This window comes from Salvelinus namaycush, chromosome 26 (assembly GCF_016432855.1).
Source record: "Salvelinus namaycush isolate Seneca chromosome 26, SaNama_1.0, whole genome shotgun sequence".
NCBI lineage: Eukaryota > Metazoa > Chordata > Actinopteri > Salmoniformes > Salmonidae > Salvelinus > Salvelinus namaycush.
The window spans coordinates 33,290,987-33,309,422 of NC_052332.1; the positions used below are offsets into that span (position 1 = coordinate 33,290,987).

The 18,436-nt window shown below is 40.2% G+C and overlaps 1 protein-coding gene across 1 annotated transcript; it reads left to right on the forward strand.

Annotated features, from left to right (window-relative positions):
- Positions 1-524: 524 nt before the first annotated feature.
- LOC120021707 (lipase member H-like) lies at positions 525-16,712 on the forward strand. Its single transcript, XM_038965547.1, has 12 exons — positions 525-571; positions 1,366-1,454; positions 3,834-3,897; positions 4,170-4,540; positions 4,649-4,757; positions 4,908-5,009; positions 5,109-5,198; positions 5,346-5,513; positions 5,849-5,938; positions 6,249-6,357; positions 6,471-6,644; positions 15,828-16,712. The coding sequence occupies exons 3-12, from the start codon at positions 3,840-3,842 to the stop codon at positions 15,910-15,912; spliced, it is 1,356 nt and encodes a 451-aa protein (XP_038821475.1). The 5' UTR covers positions 525-571; positions 1,366-1,454; positions 3,834-3,839; the 3' UTR covers positions 15,913-16,712.
- The last annotated feature ends 1,724 nt before the right edge of the window (positions 16,713-18,436 follow it).

Genomic DNA, 18,436 nt, shown 5'->3' on the forward strand with positions numbered 1-18,436 from the left:
TCCACTGTCAGTCTGCCACCATCACCACCAGCATCTTCTAATGGAACTGGGACTTTGTCAGTGGACAAGGGGTCCACTGTCACTGTCAGAATCTGATTCCTGACTTTCAGACTCATTGTCAGATTTTTTTTTTAATCTCCAGAATTTCTTTATTTGTGAGTTGTCTCCTTTTGAAAGACATTGCTAATGCTACAGCTTAGCTCACTAGCTACATACATAACAACACTGAATGGCTCAGAGTGGGAGGTTACATGGTTGACTGCCAGCACGCGCCACTTGTATCAATAAATCACTATCAGAAAATGTTTTGTGGTATTATTGATATATTTACTATTTACTATTTTATTCACGTTTTTCAATTACCGGTGATAAATCATGCATTCCGATTATTTTTGCATAGATTGTAATGGGCACATAGTATGTGTGTAAAATAATGTTTTGGAAGGTTGTACTGATTATGATGAGCTAAGCTAATTCCAGCTATGTGTGTGGAGCCATGTTTGTTGACATACAATGCATTCTGGGTTTCACTTGATCGTCTGTCGGACCAAAGATGCTATAGCAAAATGAGGTGAGTAAGGGTTCACTCATTTTTTGAGAACTTCAGGAAGTGAATGTGGGATGTGAACGATGGTAGACGACATACACCTTCAACATGCATACTATAAACAGACCAAACTCATCTTGTCTTATCTTTGATTTCTGTGAGGGAAAAAAGCCTGGCTGCGTGCTGAAACTAATCGTCGGATTACTTTCGATTTCTAGAAAGTGTTTTACTCAAATATTTTGATCAACAGTGAGCTCACCCATGATGTGATTAATTATACATAGTAATTGCTATTAGCTAATTCATATTGTAGTTTATGTCAGCCGAGAGTTAGAAAATATGACCGCTTGTGTTGCTCAATCTTTCCTCAGTTAGCGCTAGGACAAATGTAGCCTACATTTTTCCGGTTAGGATGATTGTGTTATGCTATATATACACTTTTGTGAATAACTGAACATTGCATCCAAAAATAAACTGCTCACATTCGGGACATAACTTTGTGACGACAGTGTTTGTGTAAATAGTTTCTGAAAAAAGTGTGGCCAGCTCAAATGCTGATTGTTGCGTTATTCGAAACTGGCCGTTCTAAATGAGCGTTCTAAATGAGTGTTCTAATCACACGGGGTGTGATCGTATGCTTCAGGGACCACTGTAGAACGATCACACCATGTATGATGGTACGTGTGAAAGGGCTAGATAGCTATCTCAGCAACCTGAGTAGGAATGTGTCAAATTATGTCCTTGGGCAGGGGGGTGTGGCCAGGCTAGAACAGTGGGAGTTTATATCGCTCTGTGGTCTCACCTCTTACTTTCTCTAGTGAACACAGACACGCAGACATGAATAGAGGGCTCTGAATCTCTTGACACACTGAGCCCAGGGAACCAGTGCTCCCAAGGTAACAACAAGGTAAGACTTCCACAATGTCTCAATTCCTCTCTGCTTATCTCTCTCATACTCCCTATATTTCTCCCTGAATCAGGTTTTAAAGCTTCTTCAGCAGTATTATTATTCTATAATAGAGTAGATTGTTGGCAGAGCAGACTACAGCATGTACACTATGGAGAATGGCATTACGGCAGGGTTTTTATTACTGTAAACATGTGAGGTCTAATAATATAAATAAAACACGTTGTCTGTGAGCAACATGTACAGGCGTTGTTCTTCTGATTGTGTGGATTACTTTTAACCTTTTTCCCCCTTCTAATTACTGAATATTAAAACCTACAATCTACCTGCACTGAAGCCATTCAACATTTACATTACATTGTCATCTAACCGGCTCCCGGTTGTGTGGATTATTAGCTTTGTGTTTTGACGACAATCCAGCTCAGTACATGACCACATCCAAGAAGTTTTGAACACAACCACAAGGATTAACCACAAGGTTTCACACTGATGGCCAAGCAGTGTCGTTGTCACAGGGGAGATCAACGATGTTATTACTGCATTAGGTTATGATGGTCTGAAACCATTTCTTTCCTTTTACCAAATTCCTTTTTTATTATTTCTCTCTCACACACATACACACACTTACTTTTATGCATGCTATAGGCTTACACGTTTCCTAGGAATATGTTTTTATTAAAAACTGTACTAAGACAAAGATTGGATCCCTTTGTCATACAAACAGGAAGTGAAACTGTAGGCGGGAGGGTGAGGCAACTTTGGAAGTTACTGTCACTTGAGTTCCAAAGAATGCAATGATAATGTGCTTATATCTGTGCTACTAATTAAGAAGGTGTCCGTGCTGTCTTAGTGGTGAGCACCAATATCAATAATGCAATATGATATCATTATTGTTTGAGCAAGGCATATCAAGATATTGTTTTATCCTTGCTGTTAACCTACACTTTTATGTAAAAGAGCATACATGACTGTTCCGGCCATCACAAACCCTCTCACCAGCTCTCAGTTTAGCATACATGACTGTTCCGGCCATCACAAACCCTCTCACCAGCTCTCAGTTTAGCATACATGACTGTTCCGGCCATCACAAACCCTCTCACCAGCTCTCAATTTAGCATACATGACTGTTCCGGCCATCACAAACCCTCTCACCAGCTCTCAGTTTAGCATACATGACTGTTCCGGCCATCACAAACCCTCTCACCAGCTCTCAGTTTAGCATACATGACTGTTCCGGCCATCACAAACCCTCTCACCAGCTCTCAGTTTAGCATACATGACTGTTCCGGCCATCACAAACCCTCTCACCAGCTCTCAGTTTAGCATACATGACTGTTCCGACCATCACAAACCCTCTCACCAGCTCTCAGTTTAGCATACATGACTGTTCCGGCCATCACAAACCCTCTCACCAGCTCTCAGTTTAGCATACATGACTGTTCCGGCCATCACAAACCCTCTCACCAGCTCTCAGTTTAGCATACATGACTGTTCCGGCCATCACAAACCCTCTCACCAGCTCTCAGTTTAGCATACATGACTGTTCCGGCCATCACAAACCCTCTCACCAGCTCTCAGTTTACTTAACTGCCTGCTGATGCCTTCCCTTGTATTCAAACTGACTGGGAAGGTTAGGACCCCAGAACATTCATACCTGACCCAATGGGCAATCAGCAAGCAGTTGTCTGAATTTCACAAGCCTTTGAAGTGAAGCCCACACAGTCCACACAATGTTATTCATTCAAACCAATGTGATATTGACATCTGTTAGAAAAAATGCACCTGATACTTGCCATATCAATGCCCATCAGTAATGCCTATCACTATTCGAGTTGAATGCAGGATCAGTCAGGAAGAATGTCTTCCTAGCTCCTCATTAATTTTATTGTAACAATGAAGAAAGCCACACACATGGGATCACACACTGCAGAATCAGGATTAGAAAACTACCTAGTAAATTACCTAGTGCTGATCTGTCATTACATTTACATGACCAGAGTGCTGCTTCAGTATCAACCTATGTCCATGAGCTGTTCTGATGACAGAGTGACTCTCCAGTGACAATTGGGGGATACTTCTCAATTGCAATCAAAAATAGCTCACTAGCTTTAGAGAATTTACGCTTTTTGAAATCTTCCCTCTTTTGCCTACTCTACAAGCTTACACATGCCATTATTGATGCGGTGAAGCAAATGCAGCACCACGGCATGCCCAGTAGTACACAAATTCACCATAATCACACAATGTAAGCGAGAGGGACAGAGCTATCCAGCTCAGTCAACTGGTCTCACCATGTTAATGTACAATCAAATAGTGTTACTTTACAATAGTTGGAGAAAGGGATTCACCCTGTTTTATGGCATTTTGTAACCATTGCAGAACTGAATGATGATCTTTTGGTGGTTCCTGGCACTGCTGCTGGGATCTGTTGAAATATATAGAGGTATGGTGACCTTACACACACGCATGCACACACACACATACATACACACTTGATTAAGTGCACTTTAACTGTGCTACACATAGGGTGGGGACATCAAATAATACCCCCCCCAGCTATTGGCCGACCATTTGGAAACTTTAAATCATCACATAAACAGGCTGTGTAAACAGTCACTTAAAGGAAAGGCTGCTTATGTTACTTCCCAATCAGCAATGACGGTGATTTCTTCTTTCTGACTCTCTCTCTTTCCCCTTGACTAACCCTGTCTCTAGCCCATGAATGTGATGTGTTCACTTATCTGGACCTTTATCACGCTATCATTGGAACCAGTCTGTATGTGAAGCTGTTGCTGTACACCAGAGCTAATCTGACCTGTGGTCAGGAGCTGTCCCACCATAACCTGTCAGCCCAGCCCCAGTTCAACCTCACCAAGCCCACCACTTTTGTCGTTCATGGCTACCGTCCTACGGGCGCTCCGCCCAACTGGTTGAATAACATCATAGAGCAGCTGTTGGCCCGCGGAGACATGAATGTCCTGGTGGTGGACTGGAACCACGGAGCTGCCAATATCAACTACCTGAAAGTTGTGACCTACTCACGAGATACAGCGGACAACCTCACTGCCTTCATCCGAAACATGCAGGTTAAGAATGGGTGCTTAGTCTGAATACCGAACATATTTGATGAGGGCCAAATGTATTACTTTGTACTAACAGTGTAGTATCTCTTTTGCCTGTTTTGTCTGTGTCAGGAGAATGGTGCCTCTCTTAGTTCCATCCATATGATTGGGCTCAGTCTAGGAGCTCACATCACAGGCTTTGTTGGAGCCAAGTTCAATGGCAAAATTGGGAGGATCACAGGTTAGAATAGATTTTCTGTTTCTTCTTTGTCGTTTTTATTATAGATACAAACTTTAGAAGCCTTTTTAAACCTCGAATACACTACAAGTTTGCAAAGAGTGATAAAATGAAGATCCTACATCTGTACTGATCTGATATTGACCTGATCAGCTGTAGATCCAGCGGGGCCTCAGTTCAACGGGAAACCCCCTGAGGATCGTCTGGACCCTACAGATGCACAGTTTGTGGACGTTGTGCACACAGACATGGACGGTATGTGCCTCTGCTTGCCTGTTTGGTTTAATACAATGGGAATCATGTAGTCATGTGATGTGTTTCCTGTTCTGTCACGTGTTCATTGTGCGTTACCAGCATTTGGTTTCAGGAAGCCTTTGGGCCACATTGATTTCTATGCTAACGGTGGAGCCGACCAGCCTGGCTGTCCACTGACCATCTTATCAGGTAAGTCGCTTAGTAAGAGACCGTCCTTCGAATGATACATAAGATATGAATTCAACATGTGTATCACATAGTTTATTCCTGTAATGGTAAATACATCACTGATGTCCTCTAAATCCATCCTCAGTTCTCCCCTTCCTACTCTCCCAGGGTCCAGCTATTTTAAGTGTGACCACCAGAGATCAGTGCTCCTCTATCTGGGTTCCCTGAACCGGACCTGTAACATCAGGGCCTTCCCCTGCACCTCCTACACTGACTTCCTGGACGGACTTTGCATGGACTGTGATCAATTCAAACCTGCCGGATGCCCTATATTTGGTGGGCCCTCTAACTCCCCTTAGATTCATGAGTTTCATCTCATTAAAAGCTTTTTTTAATCACGTAAAGATGTGATAGTTTACCTACTCGCCAAAATCAAGGCCTTAATTAAGCGAATGTACATTACTGAATCACACATAGGCTGCACTTACACATGCAGCCCAATTCTGATTTTTTTTTAAATCACACTAGTTGCTATTTTGACCAATCACATCAGATCTTTTCACATGCCTGTCCAATAGCAACCATAGTTCTTCAATGTGAAACGCAATCTGTTTTGGAATGCAGTGTCCCTTCACGTAGACATAACATGGCTGTTTTATCTGTTGTTTCAGGTTATGACATCATAGAGTGGAAGGAGTCTCTGGTGCCTCTGCGGCAAACCAAGGCTTTCTTCACCACCAATAAACAGACACCATACTGCAGTAAGAGGATAATCATCAGCTTGCACACACATTTGACCTCTAAAGAGAGATTTGCCGGGAATACTGTTGTACATAATGGCCAGTCATTTTTCTGTGATGGTCTTCCTGGTCTAGCTTTGCATGCCTGGCTTATTTTAAATGATCAGGCAAAACGTACAGTATAGCAAGACTAACAAGAGCTCTGTCAAAGTTGTTAAAAAATATGTTGCTGTGCCTATTCAATGAATGGAAACATACAGAGATCTGTAACTAGGTCATTGGTCAGAGGAAATCAAATGAATGTATGTACTTTTTTACCTCTCTCTCTCAGAGACAAACTATTGGGTGGACATTGTAACATGGAACCGTGATACTCGCTGGGGCTACATCACCATAAAACTACACAATGGTAGTGAGGTGACAGAGGCAACAATAAACCAGTAAGTAACTATTTACTCACTGTATCATTACCAAAACAACACATACTGTACATACAGTATAGATATACACTCTGGGGAATCTCATTAACATCTCATATGCTCTCCTTCTTCAGTAAAGCATCCAGTTTTAAGAAGTACTCAGAGACCCGATTACTGGCCCAGTTTGAAAAAGACCTTCAGAAAGTCCACAAGATCTCAATCAAATTCTCCAGGGTGAATGCATTTAAACCTAAGTACAAACTACGGGTGCTCCGCATCCGTCTCACACACCTGGAGCGCAAAGACAGGTCAGTGTTCGTCACATCCTCTTTCCTCTAAAGCTTCTATCACGTGTCACCTATTTTCTACGTGGCACCTTTTCTTTTACTTTTCCCTTTCGTGTTGTTGGAAAAAGTTGATAGCAATTATAATTAGATTAAAATTGGAAATGTTAAATAAACCTTGTGTGAAGTAAAATGTGAATACTGCCAATGCAGATCTTTTGGGGTTGAGAGAAGATTAAAAGTCTGTTGTTGCAACAGGAAATTATACTTAGATAATGACATCCTGTGTATCTGCAGTTTGAGGTATACTATAGAAATGTTATATGTTCCATTTGAAAAGCAGCGTATGTTAAAAAAGGAGCAAGGTTTTATACCCAGGGAGATAGCATATGCACACTTAGAGACACACATAAATCATTGTATACAGTAAGTGCACCCATCCAAAATTGGTCCATTTGGAGTTCTGTACTGTTGAGGACTTTCTGAGAATGGTGCTGTACGTACAGTGCTGTTTCGTATGGTATGTATTAATCCATTTAGTATGATAAATTACAAATTTGCACAACGTACAATATGTTACGAATTTGCTAAACGTATGACATGTTACGAATTCCAAATTGTTGTGGCTAACGTTAGCTAAGTGGCTAGGTGGCTAACGCTAACATTAGCTAGCCCTAGCTGTTAGGGTTAAGAGAAGTCTTGTCTGTCCTATATCTGAGCGATACCAGAAAGATCAGGAAACATGTTTTTTTTTGTTCATGTATTTAACTCCTTATTTCTCACTTAACAGTCTAAGCCCTGTTAGCCCATACAAATGCATTGAATAACAGATTCACTACATGGAACAACAGATAGTCCCACCCCAAAAATGTTAAGGAAGTTTGTTCTGAAGTGTCTATCCTATATCTGAGAGATAAGAAAAATACATGTAAAAAAAAAAAAAAAAAAAAAGGTATCTAACTAAACAGTCTCCATACAGTGCCTTCGGAAAGTATTCAGACCCCTTGACTTTTTCCACATTTTGTTACGTTACAGCCTTATTATAAAATTGATTAAATTGTTTTTCCCCCCTCATCAATCTACACACAATACCACATACTGACAAATCAAAAACAGGTTTTTAGAAATGTTTGCTAATTTATTAGCAAAAAGTATCAGACTCAGTACTTTGTTGAAGCACCTTTGGTAGCGATTACAGCATCGAGCCTTCTTGGGTATGACGCTACAAGCTTGGCACACCTGTATATGGGGAGTTTCTCCCATTCTTCTCAGTAGATCCTCTCAAGCTCTGCCAGGTTGGATTGGGAGCATTGCTGCACAGCTATTTTCAGGTCTCTCCAGAGATGTTCGATCAGGTTCAAGTCCGGGCTCTGGCTGGGCCACTCAAAGACATTCAGAGACTAGTCCCGAAGCCACTCCTGCGTTGTCTTGGCTGTGTGCTTAGGGTTGATGTCCTGTTGGAAGGTGAACCTTCACCCCAGGCTGAGGTCTTGAGTGCTCTGGAGCAAGTTTTCATTAAGGATCTCTCTGTATTTTGATCTGTTCATCTTTGCCTCGATCCTGACTACACCCTGCCACTGAAAAAATATCAGCATGATGCTACCACCACCTTGCTTCACTGTAGGGATGGTGCCAGGTTTCCTCCAGAAGTGATGCTTGGCATTCAGGCCAAAGAGTTCAATCTTGATTTCATCAGATCAGAGAATCTTGTTTCTCATGGCCAAGACTGTGCAAAGCTGTCATCAAGGCAAATGGTGGGTACTTTGAAGAATATCAAATATGAAATATATTTTGACTTGTTTAGCACTTTTTTGGTTACATGATTCCATGCGTTATTTCATAGTTTTGATGTCTTCAGTATTATTCTACAATGTAGAAAATAGTGAAAATAAAGGAACTCTGGAATGAGTAGGTGTGTCCAAACTTTTGACTGGTACTGTATATACTGTATAAATAAATATATCTTTTTTTAAATTGTTGGACATAAAAGACTGTAAAAACACCAGGAAATCAGCTCCAATTTATTTTAATTTTGTTAATCTGTGGCCAAGTATTCCGATGCATAATAGAAAGCACGTGATCGTATACAAATGTACGCAAGGTTTGAAATTATTGTTTTAATCAAATTATATTATAACTGTTGCAGTCAATTTGCAGTCTACAAATGATTTGTAATTATGTTCCAGCCCCCAGACCATCTGCTCAAGAAAAAAAATTGGCCTGTGGCTGAATCTAGTTTATGATCCCTGACATACATTATCTCAAAATGGTGTCAGTTTGTCACAATATATGTAATAGATTTCCTTTGTGCTTTTTGAATCTTTAACAGAGATGTTACATTTCTTGGTGCATTACATGCATTCTGGCAGGAGTGAAGTAAGTCCTATAGCTTATCTTAAATTGCATTAGTTTATGTTTTAGGTTGTAGGGCAGGTATGAACATTTTCACATATCTGTGACCAATGGTTCTCCTCAATTTCTTTCTTTAGATCTGTTTCCTATTTTTCCCTTATATGTTCTGAACCATCAGGTAGAGTTTTAATAAACCCTTAATATAACTTCAATCAACTTCTTTGTTGTAGCAGCTTCTTTCAGTATTTTTTCTGTGCTAGATGCCTTAGGTTTATCCAGATTATGTTGAAGTGATTAAATAAGATTTCAGAGTTGTAAGAACTTAAAGAAATTGGCCTTGAATAATACAACTATTTTTTGATATTGACTGAATGGCAGTAGAGATTAAAAAAATTCACGATGCCACTTTGGAACCAGAACTTAAAGGTGTTGTCATTAAACACTGGATGTAAGGTGGGGTTATTCCAAATAGTGGTACCTGGCTATATTGGTTTTATCCACTTCATGAATTCATGTACATTTTCCCAAATACTAATGGTATTGAGAATCAAATCAAACTTTATTTGTCACATGCGCCGAATACAACAGGTGTAGACCTTACCATGAAAATCTTACTTACAAGCCCTTAACCAACAATGCAGTTCAAGAAAGAGTTAAGAAAATATTTACCAAATAAACGAAAGTAAAAAATTATAAAAAGTAACAATAACGGGGCTATATACCAGGAGTACCGGTACCGAGTCAATGTGCGGGGGTACAGGTTAGTCTAGGTAATTGGTACAAGTAGGTAGGGGTAAAGTGACTATGCATACAGTTCAAGTCGGAGGTTTACATACACCTTAGCCAAATACATTTAAACTCAGTTTTTCACAATTCCAGACATTTAATCCTAGTAAAAATTCACCACTTTATTTTAAGAATGTGAAATGTCAGAATAATAGTAGAGAGAAAGATTTATTTCAGCTTCTATTTCTTTCATCACATTCCCAGTGGGTCAGAAGTTTACACACAACCATCAATTAGTATTTGGTAGCATTGCCTTTAAATTGCTTAACTTGGGTCAAACGTTTGGGTAGCCTTCCACAAGCTTCCCACAATAAATTGGGTGAATTTTGACCCATTCCTCCTGACAGAGCTGGTGTAACTGAGTCAGGTTTGTAGGCATCCTTGCTCGCACATGCTTTTTCAGTTCTGCCCACAAATTTTATATAGGAATGAGGTCAGGGCTTTGTGATGGCCACTCCAATACCTTGACTTTGTTGTCCTTAAGCCATTTTGCCACTACTTTGGAAGTATGCTTGGGGTCATTGTCCATTTGGAAGACCCATTTGCGACCAAGCTTTAACTTCCTGACTGATGTCATGAGATGTTGCTTCAATATATCCACATAATTTTCCCTCTTTATGATGCCATCTATTTTGTGAAGTGCACCAGTCTCACCTGCAGGAAAGCACCCCCACAACATGATGCTGCCACCCCCATGCTTCACGGTTGGGATGGTGTTCTTCAGCTTGCAAGCCTCCCCCTTTTTCCTCCAAACATAACAACGGTCATTATGGCCAAACAGTTATATTTTTGTTTCATCAGACCAGAGGACATTTCTCCAAAAAGTACGATCTTTGTCCCCATGAGCAGTTGCAAACCGTAGTCTGGCTTTTTTATGGCGGTTTTGGAGCAGTGGCTTCTTCCTTGCTGAGCGGCCTTTCAGGTTTTGTCGATATAGACTCGTTTTACTGTGGATATAGATACTTTTGTACCTGTTTCCTCCAGCATCATCGCAAGGTCCTTTGCTGTAGTTCTGGGATTGATTTTCACTTTTCGCACCGAAGTACGTTCATCTCTAGGAGAAAGAACGCGTCTCCTTCCTGAGCGGTATAACGGCTGCGTGGTCCCATGGTGTTTATACTTGCTTACCATTGTTTGTACAGATGAACGTGGTACCTTCAGGCGTTTGGAAATTGCTCCCAAGGGTGAACCAGACTTGCGGAAGTCCACAATTTTTTTTCTGAGGTCTTGGCTGATTTCTTTTGATTTTCCCATGATGTCGAGCAAAGAGGCACTGAGTTTGAAGGTAGGCCTTGAAATACATCCACAGGTACACCTCCACTTGACTCAAATGATGTCAATTAGCCTAATTGTTCAACAGTCTTATTGATTGTTGGATTGTCTTTTTTTCTTCAACGCCATGGACCCGAAGTAGTAAGTATATTTTAGATCATACAGTATTACATTTGTGGCTTCGATACTGCTCCATGCACAAGGATAGTCTGCTGTCCTTTGAACGCAGTTGTGCAGTAATACATCTTCATATGAGGTAGTCCAAGACCTCCAGCTTTATAGGGTAAGCTTAAAACAGTCAATTTGACTCTTGAGGTTTTCCATTCCAAATAAAGTTGGAGAGCAGGCCATTTATTCTATTTAAAAGGTTGGATGGAATTGATCTCCATCGCTGGACATCAGATTCAAACCTATCTATTAAAGGAGAGTAATTGATTTTATATGCCTCCTCCAGATTGCTTGGTATAAGTACACCCAGGTATTGCATATGTGTGTTTGTCCATTTCCACTTAAATGTACTTTCTAAGCTTGAGAAGTAGAAATATATATTATTTCAGTTTTCTCCCAATTCACTTTGAATCCTGATACACCACCATAGGTGTCCAACAGTAGTAAAATAAATGACAGAGAATGTTCTAGTTCAGATAAATAAAGTAAAATGTAATCTGCATACGATGATATCACATGTTGACCTCCACCAATCTCTATGCCCCAGATTGAGCCATGATTTCTAATTATTGATGCTAGGGGTTCTGTGGCTAGAGAAAATAAATAACTATACAAATGTCATCCCTGTCTTGTCCCTCTTGATAACTTAAATGATTTAGACATCTGTCCATTTGTTTGTATAGACACTTTGGCGAAATTTGTACAATAGTTCAATCCACTAAATAAAAACCGGACCAAAACCAAACATTTTTAAGACAGCCACCAAATATGCACATTACACCATATGGAATGATGGATTATAAAGTACGAATTATAAAGTACGAAAATGTGTGCACTCACTACTGTAAGTGTAAGTCGCTCTAGATAAGAGCATCTGCTAAATGACTAAAATGTAAATGTATTTATATTGAAAAAACTGCAGCGATTGTCTGAAAACCCTATTTGATCTGAGTGAATCAACTAAAAATGTTTTTCTTTGCGAAAAGCCAATACTTTAGCAATGATTTTGTAATCCACATTCGAAATTGATACTGGGCGGAAGGCTCTGCATTACTTTTTTTAAGTAGCAGGATTGTAGCCAAACATAGTGACTGGGGAAGTTCATTTTTTTTCTAGTTCTACTGTGAGCTGAGCGTAAGTAACATTGGCTTTAATAATTTGGGACAAAAATGTCTATAAAACTCCACTGGGAATTCATCATTACCAGGAGATTTCCCAATTTGTAGATTATTGATGGCCTCCAATAGTTCACATGGGGTAATGTTTCTATCCATATACATTTTCTCTGGTGCACTTATAATTGGTAAAACAGCCTTAAGGAAATTGACTATATCCTCCTATGAACTTTTGTTTTTCAAATTGATACAGTTTGTGATAGAATGTTTTTAAGACCGAGTTCATTTTAGAAGGATCCATTGTTATACTACCATCTTTGGTTTGAATGTTATACAGTAGATGGGACGTTCCTCTTCCTCTTCCTCTTTCTTAACTTATTGGATTTGATGGCAGCAATCTCTGCAGATCGGGTGCTTATTGTGTTATATTCAAGCTTCAAAGTGTTCCAACTGTTGAAGGGTTTCAACTTTTCTATCCAAATTGTGTTTTCTTTCTAAGTCGTGGATTTTCTGTTCTATTATTCTATATGGGTCTTATTTTTCTCATGTTAAGAGTAAGACATGATACAGTCTCTTGCTTTAACAGATTCCCAGACAATAGTTGGGCATACTTCATTGTATAAATGTTTTTCCAAAAACATGTCTTTCTGTGTTGAGTAACATTGTGTTAAATTGCTATGTTTTTGCTTTTGAGCTTAAACATAAAGGACAAAGGGCTATGGTCCGTAATTATTCTAGGAAAATGCACTATTATATATATATATGTGGACACCCCTTCAAATTAGTGGATTCGGCTATTTCAGCCACACCCGTTGCTGACAGCTGTATTAAATTCAGCACACATCCATGCAATCTCCATAGACAAACATTGGTAGTAGAATGGCCCATACTGAAGAGCTCAGTGGCTTTCAACGTGGGACCATCATAGGATGCCACCTTTTCTGCCCTGCTAGAACTGCCCTGGTCAACTGTAAGTGCTGTTATTGTGAAATGGAAACGTCTAGCAGCAACAACGGCTCAGCCGCAAAGTGGTAGGCCACACAAGCTCACAGAACGGGACCACTGAGTGCCGAAGCACGTAAAAATAATCTGTCCTCGGTTGCAACACTTACTACAGAGTTCCAATCTGCCTCTGAAAGCAACGTAAGCACAAGAACTGTTCGTCGGGAAGCTTCATGAAATGGGTTTCCATGGCCGAGCAGCCGTACACAAGCCTAAGATCACCATGAGCAATGCTGAGCGTCGGCTGGAGTGGTGTAAAGCTCGCCGCCATTGGACTCTGGAGCAGTGGAAACGCGTTGTCTGGAGTGATGAATCACGCTTCACCATCTGGCAATCCGACGGACGAATCTGGGTTTGGCGGATGCCAGGAGAACACTACCTGCCCGAATGCATAGTGCCAACTGTAAAGTTTGGTGGTGGAGGAATAATAGTCTGGGGCTTTTTTTAATGGTTCGGGCTAGGCTCTTTAACGCTTTAGCATACAATGCCATTCTAGACGATTCTGTGCTTCCAACATTGTGGCAACTGTCTGGGGAAGGCCCCTTCCTGTTTCAGTGTGACAATGCACCTGTGGACAAAGCGACCTCCATACAGAAATGGTTTATCCAGATCGGAGTGGAAGAACTTGACTGGCCTGGAAAGGGCCCTGACCTCAACCCCATCATACACCTTTGGGAGAAATTGGAATGCCGACTGCGAGCCAGGCCTAATCGCACAACATCAGTGCCCGACCTCACTAATGCTATTGTGGCTGAATCGAAGCAAGTCCCCGCAACAATGTTCCAACATCTAGTCGAAAGCCTTCCCAGAAGAGTGGAGGCTGTTATAGTAGCAAAAGGTCAAAACATATTGATACAACAGTAGCTAAGATGGGGAGAAGTAAATCAAGAATAAAGCGCTGCTCTACCTTCGTAACAGCACTATCAACAACGCAGGTCCTACAGGCCCTGGTTTTGTCACACCTGGACTACTGTTCAGTCGTGTGGTCAGGTGCCACAAAAAAAGGACAGGAAAGTTGCAATTGGCTCAAAACAGGGCAGCACGGCTGGCCCTTGGATGTACAGAGAGATTGACTTCATCACTACTTGTTTTTATGAGAGGTATTGACATGTTGAATACACCACAAGACATGCCACAAGAGGTCTCTTCACAGTCCCCAAGTCCCGAACAGACTATGGGAGGCGCACAGTACTACATAGACCCATGGAACTCTATTCCACATCAAGTAACTGATGCAAGCAGTAAAATTAGATTAAAAAAACAGATTAAAATACACCTTATGGAACAGCAGGGACTATGATGCAGCACAAACATAGGCACACACACACACACACACACACACACACACACACACACACACACACACACACACACACGATACCACGCTATACAAACATATGGATTTTGTACTGTAGATATGTGGTAGTGGTGGAGTAGGGGCCTGAGGGCACACAGTATGTTGTGAAATCTGTGAATGTATTGTTATGTTTTTAAAATAGTATGAACTGCCTTAATTTTGCTGGACCCCAGGAAGAGTAGCTGCTGCCTTGGCAGGGGATCCATAATAAATACAACTCCATATTAATGCCCATGATTTTGGAATGAGATGTTCGACAAGTAAGAGTACACATACTTTTGGTCATGTAGTGTATTAAACATTCAGAAACACAGTCAATACAATAAAAAAATGCCTAAAGGGATGTAGTTAAAGGCGCCAAAAGCATTATGTATTGTCAAATAAATACTGCATTTGTCATGTACATGTGAATAAATGTAACCACATGGACTTCTTAAACCTGTTGTGAAACTTTTAATTAACTTGTTTTATTATTTCCAAACCTGTTTCCATTAAATTAAAGAGTCAGACAAGTGCATGTCGTTTTACTCAGGACTTTTGTTCTAGTTAGTTGATTGAGGATTTTATAATAAATAATATTAATAATAAGATTTAATTTGTATAGCGCTTTTAATTACAGCAAGAATCTCAAAGACCCTCTTAAAACAACAAAACATTTCAGTTAGCCTATTGACAGTTCTGGCTGGAGGCGTTAAGAGTCCTGGTTTCTAGAAATGGTTCCACACCCAGCTGTCAAAAGTAAGGCATTAGTAGGAGTCTGTATAGTATCTCAATCTAGTCCTAGCCAGGCAAGGAGAGGTTGGTACTTAATGTTTACGGTAGAAGCCCTGCTCACAAGAGGGTGAGGTAGGATCGCTCGCTATTCGGTAAGGCCCTTGGCACCGAGGCTTAGTCCAGACCCAAGCTGTGACCAGTCTGTTGTCAAGGCAAAGAAGCCTTTTTACAGGCCTCTTGGGATCAGGGACAAGGAATAACTGACTGCTGTGAGATAGGCAGGTCCGGGTTGAGTACCGATTCGCGAGAGGAGAGATATAGTAGCTTTAACAATATGTGAAGACACTGTTTCCTCTCTGCATTTTGCATAACATTTTCACCTCTCATCTTACTTCTCGTACCTTTTACTAAATCATCCATGTCACCCTCTCTCACACACAGGCCTCTCTGCCGCTATGACGTTCTCCTGGAGGACAACAGAGAGGTGACCTTCAGATCCATCCCCTGTAAGGAGTCCAACTTCTGAGACAATAACAGATACACAGTATGATGTAGAGAGTCATCAGTGGCCATTTGATGGCTCTCTGGGTAAATGGAGTGAGGCGGTTGACCCAGGTAGCCTACATGCTACTCACCCTCTGGTCCTTGTATTCAGTGGCTTAAGTCTAGTATGAGTCCAGAGCATTGTAAATGCGTGCAAGTGTGATGATTTTAATGAATGATATATTGTATTCATTTATTAATTCTTAAAAAGTACTATGATGATTGTGTCTGTATCACTGAGACCACTGTGTGGTATAATATCTCTGGGAAACCACTACTACATACATATTTTATTAACGTAAATACATTTGAAAAAATGTGGAATGAGAGCCACGTCAATGGGTCATTACACAAAAAGAGTGCATTTTGTATCCCTTTGATATCTTAACCCCTCTACGGAAAGATGACTCTCTCGAACACGATTGTGTTCTCCGTTTTGCTCTACGACCCCCACAAGTGTCTTGGGACTCGTCTGTCAGTAAATATCAGTTGTTTTTCTCTAGGACCTCACAAGACTTGTCTGAAGGTCCCCCGGTACCAGTTGAATTTATTTTATGGAAGTATATACTGAGACTGTTTAGTGCCAAAAATAAGGGTTAAATACATGTTCCCTGCTCTTTCTTATATCTCTCAGATATACGACAGACATTTAAGAACGAACTTCCTTTAGATTCTTTTTTTGGGGGGGGGGGCTGTCTGTTTTTCCCCGTGTAGTGAATTGGTTATTCAATGCATTTGTATGGGCTAACAGCAGTAAGGCCAAATAAAAATGTTCATCAAATATTTGTTTTATATATTTTTTACAATTCTAAATCTAATATCTAAATGATCCTTAGTATGACCTTAAAATGATTCCATATAGCTTAGTAGAACCCCCCCCCCCCCCCCCCCCCACTTAGTCAGGGCTTAGACTGTTTAGTGCCAAAAATAAGGGGTTAAATACATATATTTTTTAAACATCACGTGGAGAATTCAATTTAGATTTTTTTATATATATAAAGACTTGCTAAAGTGCCAAAACTAAGCATTTTGACATGTCCCTCTGTGCTCCCTCTGTGACTTCTTGGAAGATTTTAACTGACTTGACCCCAACATTTCTCCAAGTTTCCACCCTCATTGTAAAGCCCCACCCTGTTATGATCAACCCTGTTACTTAATTTGGCACTTAAAGTTAGGTGAAATCAAAAAGAAATTTGACCAAGTTACACCAAATTGGTGGAATGACCCCAATACAATTGAAAATGTACTTTAAACCACTTGACTTAAAGAACATCCTTGTTTTTATTTTATAAAAAATGTCACATAATAAGCAAATATAAAATGTTTTTGTACAAGATGCTCATTCGTTTTTTTTTGTTACATACGTTACATCAACTTTTCTCAAATAGACAACAAAGATTGTTCATTATTAATTATATTAAGAAAATATTCACTATAGTTTTTCTGTTGTTTCATAAATGATTGATACTATACAGCAAATTCCTCAGTCTGGATTTCATTGATACTTAATTTTGAGAGAAGATTCTAAGAGACAGATTACCACTTGTTCTGGCATTGTTGGTGATGTCATGCTGTTTGAGCCTGCCTGCTTATTTAGACTTGTGTTTCTTCATCTGTGCCGCGTCCATCTGGGACACAAGACAACACACAGACATGAGACCCAGAGGTAACATCAAGTGGACACAAGAGCAAGCTAGCACTGTACCATGATAAGAAATCAATCTGACTTGTAATAAACAGAAATTTGTCTTAAAAGTACAGTACAGTCAAAATTCAGTTTTGTCTGTGTTTTGTATCATATTGCACAACAGCTGATTAGTGTTATTCCCTGGTTGAAAATACAATCTACACAGGACCTTCTAATCAGCAGGTTTGCCTGGGCGGGAGTTTCAACTTACCTGGTGACATCACCAGGTGGTAAATTGGTTAATAAACTAATAACAAAGAGAGTTACAAACCACTCTGCCAAGAGCTAGCTTTCAGATTCCCCCCTCCCCACTCAGACCACTCCCAGACAGTCCTAGCTAAATTATTGCTATTTTTGTACATTTAATGGAAAACTATTACAGTAAGGTACTATATTGTTACCCAGAAATTATTTAATATTGATATTAAAAAAAACTGCATTGGGCCTGTAAGTCAGGAAAAGTTAATGTCATAAAATTGATCACTAATACAATGTGGAGGTACACCCCTAATCTCTGTTAGGTACATATCTGATAGAGTGATGTATTCAGTACTTGGATCATATGCAGACGTCTACCGACAGACCTACAGTACCTGTAATTGTCACGCCCTGACCGTAGAGAGCTTTTTATGTCTCTATTTTGGTTTGGTCAGGGTGTGATTTGGGTGGGCATTCTATGTTCTTTTTTCTATTTCTTTGTTTTGGCCGGGTATGGTTCTCAATCAGGGACAGCTGTCTATCGTTGTCTCTGATTGGGAACCATACTTAGGTAGCTTTTTCCCACATGGTTTTTGTGGGTAGTTAATTTCTGCTTAGTGTT